Genomic DNA, 19,113 nt, shown 5'->3' with positions numbered 1-19,113 from the left:
TGTATGTAAATACATGTAGTACATTTGAGGTCTCATTGCTACTCATCATGATAAAAAAATGGCATCCCAAGCTAATTAAAATCACATCTCACATTTTGTATCATGCATTACATTAACAAAATACAGGAAACCAAATGGAAATGAGAGATCTGACTTTAATTGGATGTACCCCAGTACTCTGATAACGGCTGTAATTGAGGATTTCCCAATACATGTAATTCCTAACTAACGGGTCCCTTTGTTACCTGACCAACGTATGTCATCCATCAATAAGTCCATGTCTTGTAATAAGTCCACCTATATCAGAATCAGTTAGGCAGAATTGCTAAACAAATTTGTCATTGTCCTACAATTAGCCCATCTATGTCAATACATTTCAACAGAAATTAAATTATGTTATTGTGTCCTAAATAAACCCACCCATGTCAAATAAGTTCAGAGAAATCACATTCTTACCCACCTATTACCTAGTTTAAAATAAGAGTTTATGAGTTTTTTAAGCTGTAGCCTCTTAAAAATACCCAAGTTAACAACTCTTAAAATCTGAGACTGAGTTCTACAGATAGTGTAGTGTTAAAGTTGTTCTTTTCCATTTCTTTCTGTAGTCAAATCCATAGTCTGAAGCAAAAAGATGTGTTTTTCACTTTAACTATGAAACATATTACATTAATTTATATATTCAACTTTGAAAGTAGCAAAAAAATATAGAACCCCACAGAAAATTGTCCTAACACAAGCTTAAGTTGTAAAATATCAGCAGGTTCTCACACTGAATGCTGGAGAAATTCCGACGACAATCAGGCTTACTGCAATGACGGATCTACACATACTGGCAATACAAAGCAGATAAGTATATGTGTATATGATAGTAATGTCACTTAACAAATATAAATGATATTAGTGAAAAAAGTCAATCCTGCTCTTCAAAAGATTCTGTAGCATGAGAATGTTGTAATCCAATATACTGGTTAAATGTGATTCTACTGGTACATAAATGAAATGAAGCACCCCAAAGCTTTCTCCACCTGCATCATTTGCCATGTTTCATCCCAACAACAATAGTCAGTGAACTGTCGGTATATTCCCCCCCTGCTATCTCCCTGACAATAGTCAGTGAACTGTCGGTATATTTCCCCCCTGCTATCTCCCTGACAATAGTCAGTGAACTGTCGGTATATTTCTCCCCTGCTATATCTCCCTGACAATAGTCAGCGTTCTGTCTGTATGTTTCCCCCCAGCTATCTCCCTGACAATAGTCAGTGAACTATTGGTATATCCCCCCCTCCCCCTTTATTTTTTACATTTGAATAGATTTAGAGAAAAAATTATCACTTCCATGTAATGCAGAGAGAAAGAAAAATCTCAATCCTTGTAATACAATGTACATGAAATTTTTAAAGGTTAGTTTTCAGCAAATTTTAAACCTGATCACACTTTAATTATTATTCCAAAGTATGTATCATGGGGAGTAAAAAATATTATTAATCCTTGTTGAAAAGACACGACACCACCAGGTACATTGTATTGGGTTGTTTTTGTTTAACGTCCTATTAACAGCCAGGGTCATTTAAGGACGTGCCAGGTTTTGGAGGTGGAGGAAAGCCGGAGTACCCGGGGAAAAACCACCAGCCTTCGGTCAGTACCTGGCAACTGCCCCACGTAGGTTTCGAACTCAAAACCCAGAGGTGGAGGGCTAGTGATAAAGTGTCGGTACACCTTAACAACTCGGCCACCGCGGCCCCCTATACATTGTATATAGTGTACACAACCATTTTGCATGTAGAATGAAACCTATAGATTTTTTTAGCAAGAACATACACACACACATATATATATATATTGATAGGCATGTTCTAGGGTTATTTTTGTGGTGAGTTTGGGGGACTGGCAGAATATCTGAAAGGCAATGAAAGAAATAGAATGGACGGAGAGATATAAATTTTCAAAAAGTACAAAAATATTTTACACCAATGTTTAAACTCTTAACATCCCCCCTTCGACACTCTGACAATGTAAAATAACAATAAAAGCAATGATATACACATCTGTTTGTTAAACACAACTATTAAAAAATACAACTCACATTTACATACATTAAAAAATAACACAAAAATGTTCGTAGCTAGTCAGAATACATTTACATACACCTTGAAGATGGTATTTATCATACAACAACAGAGCAAAAAATGAAAAAGTTTTTTGGTGGGATGGAACAGAACCAATGAACAATGAGTTTGACTTATTCCAACAATGTCAATGCCTTACACATAAGTTATTTCTCTTTGCAGATAGTACTTGTAAAATGAAAGGGATTTAAAACAGTGTAAGTAAAATCACAACCTTCTTGCTGTCACTTTGAAGCAAATATTTCTTCAATAACTCAAGACAATGGATTTTATTTTATAAATACTTATGTTGTATATTTGTAAATAAAGTGTTACTTCAAAATCTACATCTGGGTAAGTGTATTCCTTGGCCTTTGGCTAACTCTACAATTACAATACGGAAGCATACATCCTAAATGATAATGAAATTTGAGTAATCTAAACATTGCTCATTTAAGATAAAAATAGTTTTTTAATATTTAAATAAAGTGACACCAACTTATGTACCTTTTATTTCAAACTAAGCCAATTTCAGCATGTGAGGCAAGATATTCTTTTGATATTTGTAAAAGGTGGGGTGTTGAGAAGCTGGATCTATATCAAAACAATGATGTTCTGGTTATATACATATATACATACATAACACCAGTACCTGTATATAGTTATTTATGGGGTGACAAACTGGACATGAACTTTAAACAAAGGTGAACTAAATCTGACCTTTGATAAAAATTGGATGATAAGATATTTGAACTTCAGAAAAACAAAGGAAAAACAAAAATTAGATTTACAAAGTGAATTTAAGAAAAACAAAGAAAAAACAAATCCTAGATTTATAAATCAAACAACTTAGGGTTATTCAGAAACAATTGTCGCGATAAATGATGACAGTGAAAATGTGACAATTTACAGAGTTAATTTCTCTAATCCAGCTGAGAAATGTAACATTAGGCCCTAGTCTCATCAATATTCCTTTACTGAAGGAAATCCCTGAACTTAAAATTTTCATTAGGAAGAAACATTTCAGAATTTAAAAAATTACCTTACTAATATTTTCTTCATTAAATCTAATGATGCATTCCTATGGAAATTTAAAGGTCAGGAATTTCCTTCAGTTAAGGAATGTTAAAAAAAGCAGGACCGTATAACACAATTACATATCTTCACAACAGTTTCACTGGACTATTGTAATAGATGCCCATTATTTACAGTGTCATGCCCAGTTTGATGGTTAATGGTCTTATGTCTACTTTTATAAATAAAGTCTGTGCATTCAAGCTGTTCCCAGCCAAATCAATCAGCAATTATAGTGCTCTAATTACCAAATAAGGCATGTCCACCACATTCATCCAATCAGATTAAAGTACACTGTACGATAACATGTCATCCAAAAGTCTGAACCACCAAATAACAAGTCAACCTCTCTCATCCAATCAAATTGAAGTAAACTTTTGTGCTCTCATCTGTCTAAGACAGAACTACCAAATAAGGTAAGGTATGTCTACTTCACTCATCATCAGATTTAAATACCAGATATGATATTTCTACCTACACTATTCAATAAGATTTAAATAACCAGATATGGTATTTATCTCTACACTATCAGATTGAACTACATGTGTACCCTTCCATTCTTGCTCAATATAGAATGAACTACCAAATAAAGCTTTTTGACAGTATTCCTCCCACCAAGTATGGAAATTCCGATCGAGTTAACTTCCAAATAAGGCATGTTTATCACAATCAGTAAGCTGGACATATCTACACACAAAATACGTTGTACAGGACATCAGAGATTCAATTTCGGAACTTGGTCCCATCACATTCCTTGCACGCACACTGAAAATACTTTAGTATTACTATACTACTTTAGGTACAATTTGTTCAAACTATTCAATGATATTAAAACTTGATTATTTAAAATAAATAACTAAGAATTAAATATCCATACTGAATCATCTCTGCATCAGGAAATCATTGTATGAAGAAGAAATGTTCACAAATGTCAATCTGAATAAGAATTCATCACATTGTCATTTGCATGTCAGCAAAGTTGTAAAAGTCCTCAATTTGTTTGTCTGCTAGTGCCTTGGACTGGCTGATGAACACTAGACCTGTGGTACCCTTCATAAACTCCACTAGTTCAACCTGACACAGGTTTATACAGTCGTCTCCATTGTACTCCAGACCAATCACCGCACCTGAAACAAATGCAGACAGCCAATCAAAAACTTTCATACATTGTAAACAGCTCAATTTTCAATCAAAATTGAATTCACCATAATATCTATGATTGTTTTTAAAATATAACCAGACTTGTAAGCTATTTAAATGATTACTGAATACCACTACACAAAAATAAAAATTTACATAAGGAAATTGTTAAAGGGGAATAACTCCTTAGAAAAAATCATCAAAATACATTTAATATCACAAGAACATAACTAATTTATATACAGATACTATGTAATATTTATGAAAATTAGTCAGAGTGTAAATGTATTTATTTAAGGATTGAATCTTGATTTGGTCGATTTCATGGGGTCATGAATTGAGTTGCTCTTGAGACAAATTTAATGAACTGCGAAGCAGTTCATGTTGAATTTGTCTCAAGAGCAACTCAATTCATGATCCCATGAAATCGACCAAATCAAGATTCAATCCTTATATTTCAACTGTTTTTTTTTTCGAATAAAAAAGTCGGTCTAGATATTAATGTCTGGAAGCTTGTGCAAGTCCAATTGCGGAAAAGCCCGAGGAGTTCCGGATTGTGCATGTCTAGTCGGTCGAGTAAAATAGTCCACAATATTAGGATTAAAAACAGCATTAATTTGTCAAAATAGAAGTATTTAGCATATCTGGTCTTTCATAAAATACAAGAATGCATTATAAATTTGATAATTTTAATAATTATTCCATGTTTATGAAATCGTTTCGCGGAAGGATTTTAACCATGTATTCATATGCACTGATCAGTGTTAATCTGGTCAAATTCATGAGCAAATGAAACATATTAAGTTTGGTAGTTTCATTGAGTCCAACTTGAGTAGAAATTGAAATATTTTACAATAATTGACAGACAAGTTATATCAACTTATACTAATCCCTCTTGTTGGCCTAGATAGAAATGCGAGTGTTGTTCAGAAGAACCATGATTGCGCAATCATTTTACAAAATGGCTGCCGTGGCTGCAATGTCGAAGTTTTTACGAAGCCGAAAAATAACAACACTTTATTGGCTCTCCTTCCTTAACATCCTCACCAATTTCCAGCTCAATCGCACCAGTGGAACTGGAGAAGAAGTTTAAAATGTGTTTTTCAAGATGGTTGCCATAGCGGCCACCTTGGATTTCTGACCGACTTGAAAAATAATAACACTTTGTCAGGACCATCCCAGGATCATTTCTGGTAAGTTAGAGCTGAATCCCACTGGTGGAATTTGAGAAGAAGTTTGAAATAGGTGTTATTAAGAAGAACATGATTGCGCAATCATTTTACAAAATGGCTGCCGTGGCTGCAATGTCGAAGTTTTTACGAAGCCGAAAAATAACAACACTTTATTGGCTCTCCTTCCTTAACATCCTCACCAATTTCCAGCTCAATCGCACCAGTGGAACTGGAGAAGAAGTTTAAAATGTGTTTTTCAAGATGGTTTCCATAGCGGCCATCTTGGATTTCTGACCGACTTGAAAAATAACAACACTTGGTCAGGACCATCCCAGGATCATTTCTGGTAAGTTAGAGCTGAATCCCACTGGTGGAATTTGAGAAGAAGTTTGAAATAGGTGTTATTAAGAAGAACATGATTGCGCAATCATTTTACAAAATGGCTGCCGTGGCTGCAATGTCGAAGTTTTTACGAAGCCGAAAAATAATAACACTTTATCGGCTCTCCTTCCTTAACATCCTCACCAATTTCCAGCTCAATCGCACCAGTGGAACTGGAGAAGAAGTTTAAAATGTGTTTTTCAAGATGGTTGCCATAGCGGCCATCTTGGATTTCTGACCGACTTGAAAAATAACAACACTTGGTAAGGACCATCCCAGGATCATTTCTGGTAAGTTAGAGCTGAATCCCACTGATGGAATTTGAGAAGAAGTTTGAAATAGGTGTTGTTCAGAAGAACCATGATTGCGCAATCATGTTACAAAATGGCTGCCGTGGCTGCCATGTCAAAGTTTTCACGAAGCCGAAAAATAACAACACTTTATTGACTTTCCTTCCTTAACATCCTCACCAATTTCTAGCTCAATCGCACCAGTGGAACTGGAGAAGAAGTTTAAAATGTATTTTTCAAGATGGTTGCCATGGCGGCCATCTTGGATTTCTGACCGACCTGAAAAATAACAACACTTCCTCAGGACCATCCCAGGATCATTTCAGGCAAGTTTCAGCTCAATCTCACCAGTGGAACTTGAGAAGAAGTTTCAAATGTGTTTTCAAAATGGCGGCCATGGCGGCCATCTTGGATTTCAGACTGACCCGAAAAATAACAACACTTGGTCAGGACCATCCAAGCATCATTTCAGGCAAGTTTCAGCTCAATCCCACTGGTGGAACTTGAGAAGAAGTTTGAAATGTGAAAAGTTTACGCACGGCGGACGGCACACGACGGACGGCGCACGGCGCACGACGACGGACGAAACATGATGACTATAGGTCATCCTGACCCTTCGGGTCAGATGACCTAAAAATAAAAATTTACATAAGGAAATTGTTAAAGGGGAATAACTCCTTAGAAAAAATCATCAAAATATATTTAATATCACAAGAATATAACTAATTTATATACAGATACTATGTAATATTTATGAAAATTAGTCAGAGTGTAAATGTATTTATTTTACAATAATTGACAGACAAGTTATATCAACTTATACTAATCCCTCTTGTTGGCCTAGATAGAAATGCGCGAGAGGTCTTATTGAGGACGTAAACCAATGACTTTAGAATCTGCGATCGATTGAGTATTGGCCTGTATATATAAAGTTTTCAATGGATACTGACCCCGCTGTACCAGAGATTGGTATGCGTCTGTACCAAACACACGCTGAGCATCCTGTGGCTGCATGTTTACTTCCTTTGTCTGTACTAATACACATGTGGGCTACAACATCAAAGGTGGAACAAATATTTATTTCAATATATACACATCAATCTACAAAATACTAAAGAATATTCCACATGAATTTTTTCTTCTTGTTAATAAAAATAAATTTTGTTGAGTTATAATATTGATGTACAGTACCTGGAATATTCTAATTCTTATTTTTTCCTCATTTTAACTGAAATGTAACTTTTTTTAAGAAATTATTTTTCCACAGTTCTCAGTACAGTAGGAATTATAACTAGGTTTCATTTTAAACTGGGTCTTAACATATCCAGGTTTAAATATGAAGTCAATTAATTGCATGGAGCACACCTGTTTGTTTGTTTTCCCTCAGAGAAATGTATACTCTATTAAATATAAGTTTACAATGTATCCCTTTGAATGAACTTAGACACCTGCCCTACCACCTGAAATTTTTGTCCCCAAGTTTAACCCTACAATACTCCCTACAGAGTACCTGATATTGGCCATGTAACATTTTAAAAAGAGACACATATTTTGGTGTGTAAATACAGTAAAATATGAACTGTAATAAAGAATATTGACTTTTTTTTGCCTCAATCAAAACACTGGTATAATCAGTATACTAAAGGGTCATATTTGTTTGTGAAATTACCTCATCCCAATATTATTCAGGTGTTACTTGGAGGAATTATGTATAACACAGACCATGAGATAATCGTGTGCCCCAAAGTGATTTATAGTGTACAAACACAACTCTTTATAGCTAGTTGCTAGATTCAATTTTAGAAACAGTCCACAATTCTAAATTGTACTATCACACAGAATTTAGCAGTTGAATGTGTGAATACCAAAAAAGTGAACACACAAACTGACAGGCTGACTTACAGTGAAAACCTATAAACCCCCTCATTACTATACAGGTGGAGGACTGACAGTGAAAACCTATAAACCCCCTCAATAATATACAGGTGGAGGACTTACAGTGAAAACCTATAAACCCCCTCAATACTATACAGGTGGAGGACTGACAGTGAAAACCTATAAACCTCAATACTATACAGGTGGAGGACTGACAGTGAAAACCTATAAACCCCCTCAATACTATACAGGTGGAGGACTGACAGTGAAAACCTATAAACCTCAATACTATACAGGTGGAGGACTGACAGTGAAAACCTATAAACCCCCTCATTACTATACAGGTGGAGGACTGACAGTGAAAACCTATAAACCCCCTCAATACTATACAGGTGGAGGACTGACAGTGAAAACCTATAAACCCCCTCAATACTATACAGGTGGAGGACTGACAGTGAAAACCTATAAACCCCCTCAATACTATACAGGTGGAGGACTTACAGTGAAAACCTATAAACCCCCTCAATACTATACAGGTGGAGGACTGACAGTGAAAACCTATAAACCTCAATACTATACAGGTGGAGGACTGACAGTGAAAACCTATAAACCCCCTCAATACTATACATGTGGAGGACTGACAGTGAAAACCTATAAACCCCCTCAATACTATACAGGTGGAGGACCGACAGTGAAAACCTATAAACCCCCTCATTACTATACAGGTGGAGGACTGACAGTGAAAACCTATAAACCTCAATACTATACAGGTGGAGGACTGACAGTGAAAACCTATAAACCCCCTCAATACTATACAGGTGGAGGACTGACAGTGAAAACCTATAAACCCCCTCAATACTATACAGGTGGAGGACTGACAGTGAAAACCTATAAACCTCAATACTATAGAGGTGGAGGACTGACAGTGAAAACCTATAAACCCCTCAATACTATACAGGTGGAGGACTGACAGTGAAAACCTATAAACCTCAATACTATAGAGGTGGAGGACTGACAGTGAAAACCTATAAACCTCCTCAATACTATACAGGTGGAGGACTGACAGTGAAAACCTATAAACCTCAATACTATACAGGTGGAGGACTGACAGTGAAAACCTATAAACCCCCTCATTACTATACAGGTGGAGGACTGACAGTGAAAACCTATAAACCCCCTCAATACTATACAGGTGGATGACTTACAGTGAAAACCTATAAACCCCCTCAATACTATACAGGTGGAGGACTGACAGTGAAAACCTATAAACCTCAATACTATACAGGTGGAGGACTGACAGTGAAAACCTATAAACCCCCTCAATACTATACAGGTGGAGGACTGACAGTGAAAACCTATAAACCCCCTCAATACTATACAGGTGGAGGACTGACAGTGAAAACCTATAAACCCCCTCAATACTATACAGGTGAAGGACTGACAGTGAAAACCTATAAACCCCCTCAATACTATACAGGTGGAGGACTGACAGTGAAAACCTATAAACCCCCTCAATACTATACAGTTGGAGGACTTACAGTGAAAACCTATAAACCCCCTCAATACTATATACAGGTGGAGGACTGACATTCAGAATCAGAATACTGTACATCCTTATAGCAATAGGATGCAATGTTGTCAGGGGGTAATGGAATGTCTCCTGATAATTAATTCCATAAAATACTGTTTACAGCTGCTGTAAGGTGACCTGTTGTAGGTTTATCATAAATGTTTTTTAATGTAATAAACTATTAAATATACCTAATGTTTATCAATACAGAAAGTTACCTTTTTCTGCCTCATGTTCCGTATGTACTTCATGGTACGATCTGCAGCACTGCCATCATTGAAGAAGACCACTAAGCAGGACTGAAAAAATCACAAATGTATATATTCAGTCTTCAAATCTTATCTACTGGACTGGAAATCACAAATGTGTATTGTCTACACATACATGTATACTTTATCTTTAGATTAAGGATTAAAAATTGTGCAATTGCGAAATCATAAAACAGGACATTTCAGCGAATTACATTCTCCCACCTGATCAGAAATTATATAAGAATCCAGATAATGAATTAGAGTTGGAACTAATTCCACACACTGATTGTTTGATAGACTCGCCACATTTGAACTGTAGTGTGTGGTATTGATGTAAACGAATTGGGGAATGTTAATAATCTTAGTAAGTAATATCAAAAGTTATAGGCAAGAGGCCATGTTATATGAACCTATGACCCAAGTAAAAAGTTCAAGTGACAAGAAGAGCAGCATATCAGACCCAGACACCTTTTTTCTTTGATGCAGGTCAAAGGTCAAAATGTAGGTCCATGTAACCTACATTTGGTTAATGACACACCACTTCCTGTAGGAAATGAAGTCCAGACGAAAGAATGTGCGGAGGGACAAAAGGACAGACGGGCAGATGGATGGACACAAATTGCTAAACTTTAGTCCCATCACATCAGGGTTAAAAATGAAGTTGCTAGAGCGCTGACAAACATTTTCTATAAAAAGTAATGATGACCTTGTCCTTGACCTTGGCAGCCTGAAACATGAACTCATTTAAAGTATACCCATACTTAACCAATGTACGAAGTTTGATTAAGATCTGGATACAAATTATTTCACTACGAGTACTGACAAAAGGTGAACATATGAATGAATGTACGTATGTACATATGGAACGGTAACCTTTTATCTCCAAGCAGGTCTATACCTTGTTCATATTTTGTCTTTGATAAACACATCATATTTGAATTCGCGATTGGTGGTATTAATGTGAATGAATTCAGGAATGTTAATTATCTTAGTAAGCACTATCAAATGTTAAAGGCAAGTGAACCCCAAGAAATATGAACTTATGACCTAAGTTAAAAGTTCAGTAGATCAGGTCCAGACAAACGTTTTCTTCGATGTAGGTCAGAGGTCAAAATGTAGGTCAAAGTGACCTACTTTTGGTACATGACAATGCCTCATCAAGGATTTTTTTATAAAAAGTAACGATGACCTTGCCCTTGACCTTGGCAGCCTGAAACATGAACTGCTTCCAGGTATACTCATACTTAACCAATGCATGGAGTGTGATTGAGATCTGGTTACAAATGAAGTCGCTAGAGTACAGACAAGAGGATAATAAACGAAGGTATTAGAATGTACGTATGGAATACTATATCTCCTTCCTAGCTTCGCCGTGAGGGTATGAAAATGAAGTATGTGATGATGTTAGGTGGATATGACTGGATTTTTTTACACTTTGTAAATGGAAAAGCTCATCTAACCTCATCCGATGCTTTGCGACGCAGTCCAAGAGTTACAGGGACAACACTTTTATCAGCAGACAGGTCAATCTCCATGGTAGAAAACTGCTCAGCAAGAGAAATGGGCACTACTTCTTCAACCTTAGTATCCTGAAAAATACATATGGAGGATCATACAATGTAATATCATGGAACAAGTTTGATAAATTGATAATCATTAAATCTGCTGAAAAGTGACATATTGCTAAAATAAGTGAAATCTCACAAATCAATTACCCTACTAATTATATAATACTTCAAAGTCAGATGGTATATTTTTCACTGGCAACACAACTACATATGTATATGAAATAAATTTTTTTTACACAAATTGACTACCAGGTTAGATTCTTATCATATTCATGTTGTCAACTTTCCATTTCTAGACAGCAACATCCCTGATCCTGGTTCCTAAACATTAAAGTGTTTTCATATTCAAGGACTTGTTCTGACACCCATTATGACCATGTCTACTGCTGACAGAAAAACTAACAAAAATGTCATTTAGAGGTTCACATTGATGAAGACCATGACAATGTTTTACTGTTGACATTTGGACATTTTTGCTATTCTGTGGCACAATATGTAGATGGGTTCAATGCTTGTTGCTACACTCGTATGCCTGGCAGATTCTTTGTCATCACCTTGGTTCTCATTTTAGAGAACATGGCAATACAAAATGTACCTGGATTTTGACCTAGATTTACCTGGCAGGTGTCATTAACAATATTAAAGGTGCTTACACATCTGGAACACCTGGTCTTATTCTCCTTGTATGTTTCAGAGGTCTCCATGCAGATCTATATCATGTTCATATTTTGCCTTTTTTATCAATTTTGAGTTAGGATGACATTTCTTTTGAGATATTTGTTTTCTCTTCATGTATTGATACCTATCTTGAAAAAATACACTATTATAATATCTACACCCCAATCCCCTACACCCCCATCCCCTACATCTCAACCCTCCTACACCTCCAAACCCCCTACACTCCCAACCTCCTGCATCTCAACCTCCATAAACCCCCAACTCCCCTACACTCCCAACCTCCTACATCTCAACCTCCCTACACCCCCAACTCCCCTACACTCCCAACTCCCCTACACTCCGCTCCCAACCTCCTACATCTCAACCCCCCTACACCCCCAAACCCCCTACACTCCCAACCTCCTACATCTCAACCTCCATAAACCCCCAACTCCCCTACACTCCCAACCTCCTACATCTCAACCTCCCTACACCCCCAAACCCCCTACACTCCCAACTCCCCTACACTCCCAACCTCCTACATCTCAACCTCCATACACCCCCAACTCCCCTACACTCCGCTCCCAACCTCCTACATCTCAACCTCCATACACCCCCAACTCCCCTACACTCCCAACCTCCTGCCTCTCCATACACACCCACCCCCATACAACCCTATCCTCTTACATCCCAACCCCAATTGATACTCTGTGTAGTTCATCCATCCTACTTACCTCTGGAATATAAGAATAATGCTTCTCACTTGGATCATTTGAAAAATCATGGATTTTACTCCAGTTGTTGTTGAACAGGCTCATATCCACTGCCTTAAACTGTTCTGAAAGCATGATCACCAAAAACCAAAGATCAGTCTATTATCAAATGTTATGACATTTTCTAAAATGTTTACCAATCTGCTTTTCAATTTCACATTATATTGATATTAGCTATTTTAACCATTCTAGAACCAAAATAGATGACTCATTTATTATTATAAAGATGACAAATTATTTCATTCAAAATCAGACTTAACTTTTGAAATTAGTCTCATATCAGATCTAGTTGTTATTTGAATAGCATCATTATACAATATCAGATATGTTCTGATATAATCCTTTATATTAATAAGCTAGCAGTTTGTGTTTTTCAGGAAGCTGCCATTGTTGTGCTCTAGATAGCATACAAAGGATATCTGGGATATTGTTCCGTGAGGTAGCCACCAGCTACAGCATGTCCTTGGGGAAGATAATTACCCTAGTTACTCTAGATAGCAAACAAAGGATATCTGGGATATTGTTCAGTGAGGTAGCCACCAGCTACAGCATGTCCATGGGGAAGATAATTACCCTAGTTACTCTAGATAGCAAACAAAGGATGCCTGGTATAATGTTCAGTGAGGGTAGCCCACCAGCTACAGCATGTCCATGGAGAAGATAATTACCCTAGTTACTCTAGGTAGCAAACAAAGGATATCTGGGATATTGTTCAGTGAGGTAGCCACCAGCTACAGCATGTCCATGGAGAAGATAATTACCCTAGTTACTCTAGGTAGCAAACAAAGGATGCCTGGTATAATGTTCAGTGGGGTAGCCAACAGCTTCTACATTGTGTAACAAGATCCCCTGCCTTATAACCCAGGTTGTAGAGAAAAATACCTACCCTCCAGTTCTGGATAGAAGTATGTGAAACAGCCAAACTTCATGCCTGTGGAGTCCTCAATGATCGGTTGGGAGGAACAGAAAAGGAATGTCTCGATCTTACTGCAGTCACGAGTACGGAACTGCTGGCATGCAAGAACTAACTTCAGGTTTTTACAGTCTCGTATAAATATACTGAAAAAAAAACACAATTTTTAATACACAGTAAAATAATTGGTACTAAAACAAGGCTTTATAATCTATGAAAGTTGTTGATTTTAATGATTTCTATTTTTTGTATTTTCAAGGACAAAACAAAATTGTAAACAAGAGATCCCAGAGGGATCTTGGCGCCCACCATTGCATGATCTTTATAGGTTCCATGTCAGATTGATCTTTTCTCTACTTTTCCCTTCCTCTAAGTCTTACTAATCTGTGTAAATTCAGAAACAGCCCTCTAGTACTTTTCAAACAAGGAGAACCTACCAGGGACCAAGGGGAACCTACATATGAAATTTGAGAAAGATCCCTTCAGTACCTTCTGTAAAATAGCGATAACAAACTTCAATTGTCAAAATACAAGATGGCTGCCTGTCGGGCAGGTTGTTTTCTGACTGGTCTCAAAATCCAATATGCATAACTAGGCACCAAGGGCAACCTACATATGAAATTTCAGAAAGATCCCTTCAGCAATTTCTGATAAATAGCGATAACAAACTTCAATTGTCAAAATCCAAGATGGCTACCTGTCGGCCATGTTGTTTTCCGATTGGTCTCAAAATGCAATATGCATAACTAGGCCCCAAGGGGAACCTACATATGAAATTTGAGAAAGATCCCTTCAGTACTTTCTTAGAAATAGCGATAACAAGTTTCAATTGTCAAAATCTAAGATGGCTGCCTGTCAGCCATGTTTTTTTACGATTAGTCTCAAAATGCAATATGCATAACTAGGCACCAAGGGGAACCTACATATGAAAATTTGAGAAAGATCCCTTCATTACTTTCTGAGAAATAGCGATAACAAACTTCAATTGTCAAAATCTAAGATGGCTGCCTGTCGGCCATGTTGTTTTCCGATAGGTCTCAAAATGTAAAATGCACAACTAGGCACCAAGGGGAACCTATATATGAAATTTGAGAAAGATCCCTTCAGAACTTTCTGAGAAATAGCGATAACAAACTTCAATTGTCAAAATCCAAGATGGCTGCCTGTCGGCCATGTTGTTTTCCGATAGGTCTCAAAATGCAATATGCATAACTAGGCACCAAGGGGAGCCTACATATGAAATTTGAGAAAGATCCCTTCTGTCCTTTCTTAGAAATAGCGATAACAAGTTTCAATTGTCAAAATCTAAGATGGCTGCCTGTCGGCCATGTTTTTTTACGATTAGTCTCAAAATGCAATATGCATAACTAGGCACCAAGGGGAACCTACACATGAAAATTTGAGAAAGATCCCTTCATTACTTTCTGAGAAATAGCGATAACAAACTTCAATTGTCAAAATCTAAGATGGCTGCCTGTCGGCCATGTTGTTTTCCGATAGGTCTCAAAATGTAATATGCACAACTAGGCACCAAGGGGAACCTATATATGAAATTTGAGAAAGATTCCTTCAGAACTTTCTGAGAAATAGCGATAACAAACTTCAATTGTCAAAATCCAAGATGGCTGCCTGTCGGCCATGTTGTTTTCCGATAGGTCTCAAAATGCAATATGCATAACTAAGCACTAAGGGGAGCCTACATATGAAATTTGAGAAAGATCCCTTCAGTACTTTCTCAGAAATAGCGATAACAAACTTCAATTGTCAAAATCCAAGATGGCTGCCTGTCGGCCATGTTGTTTTCCGATTGGTCTCAAAATGCAATATGCATAAGTAGGCCCCAAGGGGAACCTACATATGAAATTTGAGAAAGATCCCTTCAGAACTTTCTCAAAAATAGCGATAACAAACTTCAATTATCAAAATCCAAGATGGCTGCCTGTCGGCCATTTGTTTTCCGATCGGTCTCAAAATGCAATATGCATAACAAGGCACCAAGGGGAACCTACATATGAAATTTGAGAAAGATCCCTTCAGTACTTTCTTAGAAAGAGCGATAACAAACTTCAATTATCAAAATCCAAGATGGCTGCCTGTCGGCCATGTTGTTTTCCAATTGGTCTCAAAATACAATATGCATAACTAGGCACCAAGGGGAGCCTACATATGAAATTTGAGAAAGATCTCTTCAGTACTTTCTCAGAAATAGCGATATCAAACTTCAATTCTCAAAATCCAAGATGGCTGCCTGTCGGCCATGTTGTTTTCCGATTGGTCTCAAAATGCAATATGCATAATTAGGCACCAAGGGGAACCCACATATGAAATTTGAGAAAGATTCCTTCAGTACTTTCTGAGGATTAGCGATAACAAGAATTGTTTACGGACGGACGGAGGGACGGACGGACGGAGGGAGGGACGGACGGACGGACGGACCACGGACCACGGACGCAGGGCGATTTGAATAGCCCACCATCTGATGATGGTGGGCTAAAAACTGATAACAAGTCTGTGGTACTTTTAGGGCGGTTACGGTAGAATAAAAAAGTATCTAGGGGTGGAACAATGTACTCCCATCGAATGCCATACAATGTTATATACTACCATATTTTACTGGGTAGCCCAGCGGGTTAGTGTACTGAAAATGATGAAAGTGGGGGTTGGGCTTATCCATGGATATGACCCTACACAAGACGGAACATTTTCGGCTGCCATCTTGGATTATGATATGGAAGAGGATAGCCTGATCTACATCAATGATCCATAACTGAAATATTTTATAAAAATAACTCATGAAATTGGTTATTTCATTCAAATCTTGGTGTCCATAAGGTTAAAAAAATGTGTTCAGTCACCGCATAATTTGTGAAGACAAATAACAAGAATTACACATTATTATATAGGTTCATTTACATTTAATTTAACCCTTTAAACCATAAGAAATTTTAGTGGACTCTGCCTTTCATTCATCTTTCGATGTTCAATATAGTCAGTAGGGGTGAAAGGGTTAAGTCAACATGTATTTACTATGTTTATTGTTGTAATTACCTTAATTTTATCATTATTATTTTTTCTATTTTATTGCTGCAATATTTTTCTCCGAATATAAAAAATGAGAAACTAATTATAAGCTCAACCCCCAAGGTAACATTTTACAATTAATTAACAAAGTCAAATTAACTATAAACTGTGTGTAGGGATGCCCATGATTAAACTCAAATTGATTCTCAGCTAAACAGTAAACTTAAACATGGCCCAACTAATTATAATAAGAAAGTCCAAAACATAGTAGATTAAACTGAAATTCTGAATCTGAAATGTGTGTTTGAATGGTATATATATACTTTGGTTTGTTTTTGTTTAACGTCCTATTAACAGCCAGGGTCATTTAAGGACGTGACAGGTTTTGGAGGTGGAGGAAAGCCGGAGTACCTGGAGAAAAACCACCGGCCTACGGTCAGTACCTGGCAACTGCCCAAATAGGTTAAAGTGTTGGTACACCTTAACCACTCGGCCACCGCGGCCCCGTATATATATACAAGTATACACCAGGTGACATTATAATAGTTTATGTACTTAGAGATAAATTCAGATCAATGTGGAGGTAAATTTTAAAATGGTCCAATCAATTAACAAAGTCCAATTGTTGAAATTCTGAATCTGAAATGTGTGTTGGGATAGTTATATATTGACAGAAGGTCAAGGTCATTCATCTGAACAAAATTGGGAGCCATTTGATCTCAGCATACCAATGTACTTTAAAATCTACATCATGACCATATATGGGCTTCTCGGTAACTGAGAAGGTGTTAATTTTAATTATTGCAACACATTTGACCCCAGTGTTGAAAGTCGGTTGTGTAAAAGATTTTCAGGATTACAAAGACATTTTTTTTAAAATTATATACATGTAGGTGATCAAGCCAAAACAAAAAACAAAAAAAATAGTCACATTTGAAGTTACATCATAGGCCTGATGAAAACTTCTGCCCACAAAATATTCTCATCATCATCACTAAAGCAGCAGCATCATGTACTGTTGTCTGAACATGACACATTCTGATATTACCATGCTCTGCAGCAAACAGGTGATATTACATCACATATTGGGTAATAACGAATAATATTTCTTAAATCAATATTCTCGCCAGTATCTCCATATGATCAAATATCAATAAAACAGACAATCTACATTAATGAACATTTTCATAAACAGATCAATACAGTTACTGTAGAACAGTGTTCCAAGGCTATCTAATAGCCCCAACAGGTTAACGTAAGCTCTCAACTTATCAGAGGTTTTCATAACATCCTTGAGGTTACATTGTAACAGTTTGGTACAGTTGTACTCCTTATCCTTCAATACCCCAACCTACTAATTATCAGATTAATCAGAAAATGGCTAAATTTTTATCAACGTGAGGCCTCCTTTCTAGTATAACAGGAGAGGAACAAGATATCCCAGAGAGATCTCGGCACCCACCACCAAATGACCTTTATTGGATCTCTGTAAGGCTGATATTTTCTTTACCTTTCTCTCCTCTGTCTTAATCATTTGAAAACAAGAGGAACCTACATAAAAATCTAAGAAAAATCCATGAAGAACTATCAGAGAAATAGCAATAACAAACTTCAACTGTCAAAATTCAAAATGACCTCCTGTTGGCTATATTGTTTTTGGATCAGTCTCAAAATGGATATTCAGAACTAAGGGGAACTCACATGTGAAATTCAAGAAAAAATCCATGAAGAATTTTCAGAGAAATGGCAATAACAAGCATTGTGTAAGGATGTACGGACGACAGGCAACCACCAGATGAAGAGCGAATTCATTAGCCCATATGATGATAGTGGTCTAAAAATGCAACAAACAAACCAGAAATCGACCTTGGAACATGTACAGTAACTGACCCTCAGCTCACTTCAGTTTCACTACACTAGTTAACCTGGCAGCAGAAATCGGAGACTTCTGATTTGGTAGGCGTAACATTTTACAACTAAGTGACAAAATTTGATGTTTCTACCTTCCTGCTACAAACTACAGTTTCCTTAAAGCTGGTATCAAACATTGCTGGGTACAAAACCAAACTCAAGAACAGTAGGCTTTCCAGTAATATAGATACAGATTAGGCTTATAACAACATGGAACGGTACATACCTTTCTGAGATAGGTCCCAGGAAAATATTACAATTTATGCAGTCATCAACGGTTACACTTGATAATGAGTCGTATATATAAATATTGCAATTCTGAAATAATAAAAAAAAAATCAATTAGGAATGTGTGTGTGTGTTATGTTTCTATTTATCAATACAGAATGTGTCTTAATTATTACTTAATTAT

At 36.8% G+C, this 19,113-nt stretch overlaps 1 protein-coding gene across 2 annotated transcripts in view; it reads right to left on the bottom strand.

Annotated features, from left to right (window-relative positions):
- Nucleotides 1-1,648: 1,648 nt before the first annotated feature.
- Nucleotides 1,649-19,113, bottom strand: part of LOC117335650 (protein XRP2-like) — a 32,132-nt gene continuing 14,667 nt past the window's right edge. For both annotated transcript variants that reach the window (XM_033895793.1, XM_033895794.1), the window contains exons 3-9: nt 18,928-19,019; nt 13,743-13,915; nt 12,818-12,921; nt 11,319-11,447; nt 9,826-9,906; nt 7,113-7,212; nt 1,649-4,306 (exon numbers count right to left, since the gene is read on the bottom strand). In XM_033895793.1, the coding sequence (XP_033751684.1) occupies nt 4,131-4,306; nt 7,113-7,212; nt 9,826-9,906; nt 11,319-11,447; nt 12,818-12,921; nt 13,743-13,915; nt 18,928-19,019 (855 nt within the window). In that variant the 3' untranslated portion in view covers nt 1,649-4,130. The remainder of the gene's footprint in view (nt 4,307-7,112; nt 7,213-9,825; nt 9,907-11,318; nt 11,448-12,817; nt 12,922-13,742; nt 13,916-18,927; nt 19,020-19,113) is intronic.

Source organism: Pecten maximus, chromosome 10, assembly GCF_902652985.1.
Source record: "Pecten maximus chromosome 10, xPecMax1.1, whole genome shotgun sequence".
Taxonomy (NCBI): Eukaryota; Metazoa; Mollusca; class Bivalvia; order Pectinida; family Pectinidae; genus Pecten; species Pecten maximus.
This window is presented reverse-complemented; position numbering and strand designations above follow the sequence as displayed.